The following is an 11,399-nucleotide window of genomic DNA, read 5'->3' on the forward strand; positions in this document are numbered from 1 at the left end:
TTAGAAAAAGTTTTTACAAGTTTTCGTAACAAAATTGTGTTTTGTACAAATTCGGATGGTACGCACTCCGAAAAAATTACTCCTTGGGATTATGAACATATTTTTCATCAATAAAATTAACTGATACACAAACATTTTGTTAAATTTTATTTATGCGAAAGATATTACTAAGGCCTCGGTAGTCTAACTGATAAGGACGTTCACACGGAATGTAAGAGATTCGGGTTCGACTCCGGCCGAAGTAATATTTTTCTTAAATTTATTTACAGTTTTTCAGCACATTAACATCTTGCTAATATGATGCCTGATTGTACATCAAAATTATTTAAGAATTGCTTGTCAATTTAATTTAATTCGTGATATTATTCCAGTAGTTAATTGCGTTTATAAGTCCGGAAAACCAATTCGGCGCGCAGTTCGAAGGACTACAAATATGTTATATATGCAAGTATATATATAGTATATATATAATTCACATTGAATTATTTAAAAGCGTTAAAGATCTAGCTTTGACCGGTATAGGTCTTTGAATTTCTATTATTAATTGTGTTTCTCACATGGTACGGTCTAAAAATAAGATTCTTATTGTTTAAGTTTATTTATGCTCATTAAAAATTGCAGACTTCTCTCTTTTCAGCATAATTTTTGTTTTTTCAATAACTGAATACTTTCGAAAATGACAGCTGATTAGTTTCAATACCTTCCCGTGAGGCACCCTGTATATATACGTATAAGTGAAGTTACATTCTTTACCCAGAGGAAAGTTTCTTAGATTAAAAAAAAATTTGTTTCAGTCAAAGAAATTTGTTAAGAAAGTTTCTTTGATTTGAATTTTTTTAAATCAAGTAAATTTTTATTTTTCTCAATGGTATTATTTTCACTTCAACTTTTTTCAAAAAATCAACAAAACAAATGATTTCTTCAATTTAAATATAATTTTTCTTTAGATATTAAATATATTTTGTATTATCCATTTTTAACATAGTTTAATTATATAATATCTACAGATAATATGGTACTCGCGGTGCGAGGATTTGCTGATTGAATCGCTCGTGCACATACCATTGGATTTATGCGTGGAGATCTTACAACTAACGATCAAACATATAGATGGATTGGCAATTTCACGAGCCAAACGCCTTATTCTCCTTCTAATCTACAAAGTATACTATAAATGCTTGTGGTTGCATTTAGGCACTATATCAATAAAAAATGTGATGAATTGTGTTCACCAATTAATAGCGTATTTTGAAATATTGTTAAATTTGCTTGTCCTTAAGTTTATCAATTCTCATAATTTATCTATTGAAAACAAATACTTGCAACACGGTATTTTAGTGAAGAACATACTTAAGTGTATCAAAAAGTGCATAAGTAGCAAAATTAAAAATTATTTGGAAAACTATAATGATCGAGCAATGCTGTTCAGGCTCACATACGGCAATGAACATATAAATTGTTATCACTTACTTCCTCCGAACGAGGTAAAATCCATTATAATAACATTAGATCAGAAATTGATCACTCTACTCCTGAATCAAATCAAGCACGTTGACTCTTTCGAGTATGCAATCTGGAGAAACATCGTTGATGATGAGAACACTATGATTTCACTACATCGTGCTATCATAATTGAATGTCACTATCTTAGAGAATTTATGAAACAGAATAATTTTTTGATGAAATATGAGCAATTGTTCCTTTGCCTGGAACAACTTATAGGGCCAATGAAATCCGAGGAATCTATTTTAACTCTTCAAGAACTTTACCATGACATTGCCAAAGGCAAGTTGCATGGTATAAAGGAACTGATTAAACGCTATAAAGAGTGGGACCTGTATACATTAGATTTTATCAGACAGAGAGTAAAATATTTGGATCTTAATGATTTTTATGTTGTACTCGAATATCTCTATTATAAATTCGCATATCTGCATACTAAAACAGAAAAATACCGGATATACATATCGGTACTGAAAATATTGATCTATTTAAAGGAGCACGATTTGCACAGAGTTATATTACAATACATGGAGCGACATTTCGACGATAATTGTCTAGAATATCTGTATAATGAAAAGTCCTTTGACACATTCTTACAACAAAATTTACTTGTTGGTGAATTCAATAATTCACGATCAATGATGAATACTCAGAAATGCCATGCCCTCTTGATCTTTATTCTATTAAACCCAAAGGATGTATTAAGCAAGTTAATAATCTATGAAATAAACATTGAATCATCTGATAGTATTTTATTTCAAAACATGTTTACATTTTTTATACTTGACTATTACAACTTAAAAAAAGATCAATCAAACGTGCTGATGTACATTCTGAAAAATATAGTTTTACAGCAACGCAGGGCATGGCATACAAATTTTAGAACATTTATGAATAAAGTATTGGATTATCAGGTGATATACAATTTTGTAAATGTTACATCTGATTTTTTGATGTAATTCTATAATTTTTTTTTAGTCGTAATAATATCTACAATATTTTTAAGGTATTTCTCCGAGAAATTGAGTTTCTACAGATTTTTTTGAAATTTGGATATTATGTTTAAAATAATTTTATCTATATAAAATTTCAAAATGGAAATATTCACCTTCAAAGTTTCAGCTTTTTAAGTCTTTTAACACGTAAACTCCTATACCAAGCCTTGCCGAATGATATACTTTGAGGCGAAAATCTTCTACAGATTTAAAAAAAAAATAAATATGTAATGTAGAAATATCATAGGAATCTTATAAAAAAAATGGGGAGGCCTAACGATGCCATTTCTGAATTAGAATAGTTTAAATTTGTAATTTGATGAAATTCTCCTTCTCGCACGCCCAGCGGCGAGACAAGGACATGCTGTTGCCACATTTGTGACATTTCAACTGTCTTCAGTGCGGACTAGTGTTTGTGCACACAGATAAGACATTTATGCGTGTGTGTATACATGCATACGTTCGCCTCAAAAGTTTCTCTCTTCAGAGAGCATTCGTAAGTTGTACGCGATTAACTTTCTAGCGCGATTGTAGCCGGAGAAATACCTTGATTATTTATGTTATTGCAAAGGAACACCATTTAAAACAGATTATTTAAGTAGTTTAAAGAAAATTTTTTTGAAAGAATTAATCAAACAAAAGTTATATGATATTAAAAGAAAAATCTAAAATATTTTTGCATACGTCATATTTTTCTCTTATAAAATTACGGATACATGAGGAATTTTTTCTGTAACTTTATCTGTTCATATTCATTATTTTTAAGATACAAATTTTTTAATATTAAACAGATATTTAATTTAACATTTTATATATGTATACATTTAGTAAACAAGAATGTATCATTTTTCTTAAGTATTATTTGAATATAATTTTGATCAATTTTACTGTTAAACGCTGATTGAAACTTATGTGTTATGATAGTAATTTGCGTTCATTTTTACGAATTATCATTTTATTAGAATTTCTTTTTAATATTTTATTCCTAAATTTTTCACAGATAGTGACTGTGGATGATGTAATAAACGAACTTTATATCCCTTATCTGACAAATAGCTATTTTGAAGAGTTCAACATGCGTACTATATTATTACATATACATAACATCGTGGAAAAAAAAATCTACACACATAGAACTAATTTCACACACTTAATAGTAATATTAATCACGAAGGCATCACTGCTAAGGAAATTTAATTCAATTTTTTCAAAATTCGTAATATACAAACTTGGAGTAAAACTTGTAAATAACATAATCACTGATCTACTATACTTTCCGAATGCACCGCTAAATGTGGATTACAAAACAATACGCTTAAGTAGCTGTCATTTAGAACCACTCGATATAAAAAAAACGCAACCTATGATGAATACACTGAAAATAATCCAGGAATATGAGAGACGTTGCCTCTTTGTGCATCGACGACTGCGCACAGATCCACGATGCCATCCCAAGTTGCGCAGTTATGTGCAATCTTTCAAGCTCGATCGAGAGGCTTTTATACGTCACATGATGTTGCATTGCTTCGAGAAGGAGTACATAGTAGTTGCGAACGAAATGACATTCATATACTGGTATGAATTTGGTTGGACCGACGAAATGATGGCATACGAAAACATAATGCGTATCACTGCCGATGCATCGCAAGTCGCTTTGATGTATTTAGACACATTTCCCAAGCACACTTTTATAATGCTGCTATACGCAATCGTAAAGTTTGCTAGAAGTGTTACAAGGAACATGACAAGCGACAACCACAAAACGATTTGCTATAACCTGCTGAGGACTCTGTCTTCCATAAATACTATTGTCAGCAAAACATATTATGGAAAAATGTACGATCTTTGGCTTAAACGCATTCAAAATATAGATCCACAATTGAAAGCAGAAATATATTTTAGTGAGATTCACAAATGGATGTACAATATTTTTGAATACGATTTTGAGACAATGCCTCTCGCACACAAAAAATGGTACGTGAATATTTTCTTTTGTTTCGAAAATTATATGTTTTCTTAATTATTATAATAATTACAAGAATATTTGTTCTTTTTCCACTTTTCTATTCTTTTATTTTATTTGAATTCTATTTTCTTATCATTGTTCTTCTTTGGTTAAAAAGATTAATATATATATATATATATAAAAGCGACGTTTTAGTACTTGTGTATTATCAAAAGTATACTTATACGTACATTAAAGTAATGCGTTTCTGAATAATTCTCTATAATTTTTGTGTTCGAGTTCGCAAAGCACTGTAATTATTTTTTACACCAAATGACATCTCTTTTGCTATCACTTTTTATTTTTTTTAATGTACAATTTGTCAGAAGAAATACCCTAACAACTTTAACAAAATGTTATTGAAACGTTGAAAGAATATTATATTATATGCAAAACGTTATTATATTATTTTAAAAAATATGGTAAAGGCAACAGTTTCCTAAGTTTAAAAAGAAATTAAAAGTGTTTTTAATGTTACAATGGAATCGATTAATGTGTAATATATTAATTATATATATAACATTAACATTAAATATAGAATTATCTATATTATAAAAACTTATATAAAATATTATTAACGGTGGAAAGAGAGAGAAACAAAAATATTTACCATAAATATATTATAGAAATATAACATATTAGAATGTTATATAAACTTAAAAAGATATAGTTTTAACAAAAAAGTTTTATAAGAGTAGCTGTATATAAGTATACAGAATGCCCTCGCGAGAATAAGTGATCATCCTTTTTTAAGAAACTAACAGAGCTAGACCTAATAAATATAACAAAATTAAACATAATTTCTAACTAAACACTATTATGAGTACACTTAGACTTTCTGTTGCGGCCTTGCGATATGATCAACTTCTGACTCTTTGCATTGATCAGGTGACAACATGTTAACATGTCAATCATATTATATTTATTTAGGTCTAATCTCTGTTAATTTATAAGAAAAAAAGGATTCGTCACTTATACGGATCCTATATGTATATGATTGCATACTAAATATATCTATGTATGTTTTTTTCAGTACTTGTGATGAAAATTTCTATTGTAAATATCACGCTTTATTAATTAAAAAAGAAATTGCAGCAAAGTACAATGCGTACATGTTCATATGCGAATGTATGAAGTTATACAGTAATACAAATGTTCAATATTCCGAGCGATTACTGCGGAATTTACGCCTGGAGGAGTAGGTTAGTTATTCTTTTGTTATACGATTATGTTTGTTAAAGCATGGAAAAAGTATTTGCATGTCTTTTCTAGGACAGAGTAAAATTTTATTATTTTTTAATAATATTCTAATATCGGAATACGTATCTTAGTATTTTTTCTGTATTATCGATACATTTTATAAAACATTTCGTTTATAACGATATTTTTTGTTTTTGCACGAAATCGAGAAAAAATATGCATTGAGTGTTGCACAAATACTTTTTTTTGGTCATTAATAATATCATTTATCATTTTTCTAACTATCTTCTATATTGATTATTTCGTACTTTTAATTAGTTATTCGCAAAATTACGTATTATTGATCGTTTTTAAAATTCCCTAAATTTTTCAGTAACAAAGTAGATAAGAATACAAAAATAAATTTTTTCTATGTAATAATACACAGAAACTATCTTTCTCTTTCTTTCTTTAAATATCTTTCTCCAAAAGGATCTCGAATCCGATTTACATGAAAAAAGAACGTTTTTAGTCAATTTATTGCTTGAATTTGTAATATATAATAGTTATTGCATCGCTGATTAAAGATTTTAATAGCAAAATGCTTTTACTAGTTTCTAAGTTAGAAGCATTTGAAAATCTCTTTTTATATATAGAAAATTTCATTCTTACATTTATCTACACGAGTTTGATATATATATTTTTTATGTATATATATATATATATACTCGAGCACGCAAATGTAAACTCGTATAAGCAAACGTATGAACGGGTCTCATAAAAGAGACCTTCAAATGCTTTTTTCTTAGAAATTAAACATGTAAGTGTATGGTCCATTTAGATTTCTGATCAGGGATGCAAGAATTATAATATAACATATCGCATCAGATTCAAGCAAATTAACTGAAACAATTTTTTTTATATAAATCATGCGGAATCCTTTTCAAGACATTCGATCACCTATGTGAACCTGACATTCGACTTTAAGAAAAAATTTTTTTTTAAATACGCGTTAAATTAAGCTAGCATTTGTATCATTGTTTATACTTAAAGGGTTTAAAAATATAAAGGGTTGAAAAAATGCCAACATTTTGAGATATTTTAAATCCGCAAGCGGATGCTGCTTTGTAATCGTTTGTACCCGATTGTACCATAACCGGTTTCATTTATACCCTTAAGGGGGTGAGTGTACCGAAATTTAAAAAAATGAGGTGAAAACTATGTCATTTTTGGAAATATTTTAATTATAGATAGAATCATTCTTGTGGATTTAAAATATTTTAAAAGTGTTAGCATTTTTTTTCAACCCTTTATATTTTTGAACTCCTTAAGGTACAAACAAAAAGGAAAGTGGCACAAACGGATACAAATCTAGTTTAATTTAATGCGTATTAAAAAAATTTTTTTTTTAAGTCGAATGGCAGATTCACATAAGTGTCATAAGTCATAAGTCATTTGACCGACTTCGCGAGATCTCTCTGTAATTATTTTTCTAATTAAATTTAGTCATAATATATAGTTATCCTAAAGTAACGAAGTAGTATCGAAGTAGTAGTATGAATCTAGTGCTGTATAAAAAATGAAGAAAACATTCGGAAGAATTTTTCTGTCCAATCCAATGAATAGCATTGTAACTATATTTGTGCAATGTAATAACATTGAGCATCTTTATTTACAATTTTCTAAAGGTATTTGCAACAAACGTTATAATACCAATGCATATAATTTTGTATATATTCAGTGCTTTATATTTATTCGACATTTTTGTATCGTTTCGAAATTGTTTTAAAAATATATAATTTATCTATATACAAAAAGAACATTATTGTGCAAATAATTCTCCTGAAAACTGACATTTGGATACTACAGTTGTAATACTTTTCATTGCTCTTTTGTCGTTACATTAATTTTTATCTATCTTAATAATAGGGTATTTTTAAATTCTATTCCCACCCCTTTTTACATTTCGGTACAATTTAAAATTATAAAAAACCGCGAAATACATGTTTGATCATTTCGAGTAGTTATTTATATAATGCAACTCTTCGAAATGATCAAACACATAAATCGCGGTTTTTCATAAATTTTAACCGTTTCCAAAATGTAGGAGATAATATATTTTATAGACATATTGTATTAATAATTATATATTAATAATTGTTTATTGATATATTAGTAATAATTTTACACTTTTCGAGGTATGATAGATGTGTAAAATAAGAAGAAGCAATGAAAAATTGTTCAATTACACAAACTAAATACAATACATTATAGTCAACATTCGATGATTTTCCACTACCGCAGAGACACTGCATGCAAATTTGACTTTTACCTTGCATACTTAACAAATACATACGTATAAATATTTGTAAAAAATATGTATATACATATGTGACATGTATTATTAAAATGATGATTGTGATTAATAAAATATACATACAAGAGATTAGAAACAAAAGAATTTTATTTTAAACATTTTAGGCAAACATTAGCTTCATCAAACCTTTCTTCTCAATTATATGTTGAAATTTTATCATCATGTAAACCGAATTATGATATTAATAAAAATTTCATATTCTTATAACGGGGAGATTATGATGTAAACTAAAAGTAATAACTAAAAATGATTTTTTATCAAAAATAATTTTAATTTTAATACTTCTATTCTGAAAAATTGTGAAAATTAGGCTTCATGAAAAGAGATAAATTGAGTTCCTTCTATAAATATTAAATGTAGAAGAAAATCTCCACATTATAATAATGGAAAGAATATCATAAAAAAGATAATTAATACAATGAAAGGAGTCATTTAACAAAAAAATCTTTCAAGAGCATCATAGATTATCCAATATATTTGTTTATTATAAAGATACTATTTTAGATTCGGCAACCTGCAAGTGACTTAACCTTTTTGGATTGAGGAGGAATACGTTAAAATAATTGTTTGATTGCTGAAAATGACTCTGAAGAGAGTCGAGTTTGATGTTATCTTGTTCTTGTATTAAAGCGATAAAAATTTTTAACCATTTTTTGCGCACTGTTCTCATTAACTTGTACCATATGGTATTCTCATTAGTTCGTGTTTTTCCTTATCATTAAGATAATCTAAGAGTTATAATTGACATCGAAATAAATAATGCCTTGTGATTGTTATACTTATTTAGATATCTGATGTGATACACATACTCGTATAATATCAGATAATACGATTTTGATCACCTAGAAAAAAATTATATTATTTACCATTAGTACAATTACTCGCGTAATTGATCGAACATTTAAAAAAATGTACATATAGATAAACAATTTGTACAATGTATAGATAATTATACATAAGTACACTATACGGTATAATCAATTTTAGTTTATAAAATAGAGTCTGTAACACTCCATATCTCTCATGTTGCGATTTCAGTAATAGATACTATTTTCTACATTTTTTAAATAAATATAAAACTGGAATTTTTTAAATGAATTAATACCTCGAGCTCTCAAAAAGAATGCTTTAAAACATCCTCTATATTTATCGATTTTAAATCCATTTTTCGTTGCACTATTCCATACTTTTTATATAGAATGCAACGAATACTTCAGAAAAAAAAAGAAAGAATGATATACGTACATATATCATAATACAGATGTAAGAATGTAAGTGACACAATACACTTATACAATATACAATCATAATCTATATGTTATATGTATTATGCAATATAATGCAAAATGCACTTGTATTTCTATTTACAATTATGTAACCTGATATCATCAAGAGATATACATAAAAGTGATAAAATTTAACAAAATCTAGAAATTATATCTATTTCCACACATGATTGAAAAATGTCATATATAATCAAAGCGGTGTTAATAATATTTCTTGTGAATTTATACAATTTCTAATTCAAGCAAACTGTAGACCGATTAATTATCGGTCTTGAAATACAATTCTAAACAGAAGCTGGAGCAATAATATCACAAATTAAATTGATAAGCAATTTAATATTATTGCTGCAAATAATTTGATGCTATCAAGCATCTTAAAAACAGTGAATAATTTATTGCGATAAATAGGGTAAAGTTGCCGAAATCGCACCGGCTACTCTTAAATCACACTACCTCGCTTAAAAATTCAATATTGTATTTATATACTTTCTTACAGATTATTTAAGAACTACGTGATACTGTAATGCTACTCTGTTATGCTCGTGATATAAAGTGTAACAAGAGTGTTGTTATTTGGATAAATAAAAAAATCGTGATAGCGTTGTGCTATTTTTCAACGTATTTCATAGCAGAATTACAGAAAATATAACTTAAATAGCCTAAGTCTTGACCATTTGGCGTGATTAGAATATTATTAAAATTAAATTAATAGAATTAAAGTTTGCTTTACATTTTTTTTATAGATAAAATAAACAAAAACTTAAAAAATGCTCTAGTTTCCTAAATCGCACCATAATCTAACTTCTTAAATTGCACGTTACATAATATCTTTCCATTTCTTACATTTTTATTCCATTCATTATTATGTAAAAATGTATATTGTAAATCTACGAAGTGTTTATTTTGTTTCACGTAGAAACTCCTTAAATTACTTCTTGAAATTATCATGTGTTTCAGAAATTACGAAAAATATATTCTTAAATTTTTAACAGCATAATAAGATACAATTTTTTCCTTTTCTTATGTAATTTTTAAATTTTTTACATTATCATAATGTTTTAAATGAGGAATATTGGTGTGGAATTTCCTCGTTGCCTAAATCGCACCATACTGAAAAAATACTGATTTTAAACGTTATAATAGCGCAAAAAAAATTATGAAAAAATTACATAAGAAAGGGAAAAGAGTACAGTTTATTATGCTGTAAAAAACTTAAGAACATTCTTCATAATTTCTGAGTTATGAGCCATTAAGTAAAAAGTGGTGCGATTTCGGCAACCTTACCCTATTACTTCAGTCGAAATTTCTTACCCCGGGATCTCCTTACTATTTCACTTCGGTTTAGGACTGTGATTTAAAATCTACAAATAATTGACGCACAGTTTGCTTGAATTGAAAATTGTATAAATTTACACGAAAAATTATTAGGCATTGAAGAAATAGCATTGAAGAATAGCATTGCCGAAATAGCATTTTTCACTCGTGTGTGTTTAATTCCATCGGTCGATTTTCAATTAATATTTCTATAACGTTCTCACACATATAATATTTATCGCAGAGAATAAATAAAAGATTTATTACGAGCTGTCAGGTACATTCAAATTATTGCGAATGAAAAGCAGTAAAATATATTTCAACGTTCAGCTATTATCGTTAATCAATTGATTCGATATTGATAGCGTTCAGCAGACTGAACTGTTGCGGAGCGGATCAGTAAGCGCATGCTGCTATTGGTGTATTCTTTTAGATCACCCAATGACACCAAGCGCTCACGGATCCGCTCCGCAATACTTGAATCAGCTGAACGCAACCAATAATGCTCATTTTTAACACAATGCAGTTAAATTTTAATCTCGGTTCAACTAATTCTTCATCTTTTTCTAGTTCTAAGAATTAGAAAAAGATAAAGACTAAGTCGAACCAATATTAAAGTTAATTTACATTGAAACATAAATGGAATTACAAATCGCTCTCAAAGTCAATTGTATGTCAACCGCACGTGTTTTCAAATATTATACACAGTTGCCAGTTCAAGACTGATATCATCGAATCGG

At 27.9% G+C, this 11,399-nt stretch overlaps 1 protein-coding gene across 1 annotated transcript in view; it reads left to right on the forward strand.

Moving 5' to 3' along the window:
- LOC108722248 (uncharacterized) overlaps positions 1-11,175 on the forward strand; it is a 12,375-nt gene extending 1,200 nt beyond the window's left edge. The window contains exons 2-5 of the mRNA XM_018447238.1: positions 1,008-2,212; positions 2,294-2,417; positions 3,499-4,472; positions 11,025-11,175. Coding sequence (XP_018302740.1) covers positions 1,008-2,212; positions 2,294-2,417; positions 3,499-4,472; positions 11,025-11,175 — 2,454 coding nt within the window. The remainder of the gene's footprint in view (positions 1-1,007; positions 2,213-2,293; positions 2,418-3,498; positions 4,473-11,024) is intronic.
- The last annotated feature ends 224 nt before the right edge of the window (positions 11,176-11,399 follow it).

This window comes from Mycetomoellerius zeteki, unplaced genomic scaffold, assembly GCF_001594055.1.
Source record: "Mycetomoellerius zeteki isolate Tzet28-1 unplaced genomic scaffold, Tzet1.0 scaffold20, whole genome shotgun sequence".
NCBI lineage: Eukaryota > Metazoa > Arthropoda > Insecta > Hymenoptera > Formicidae > Mycetomoellerius > Mycetomoellerius zeteki.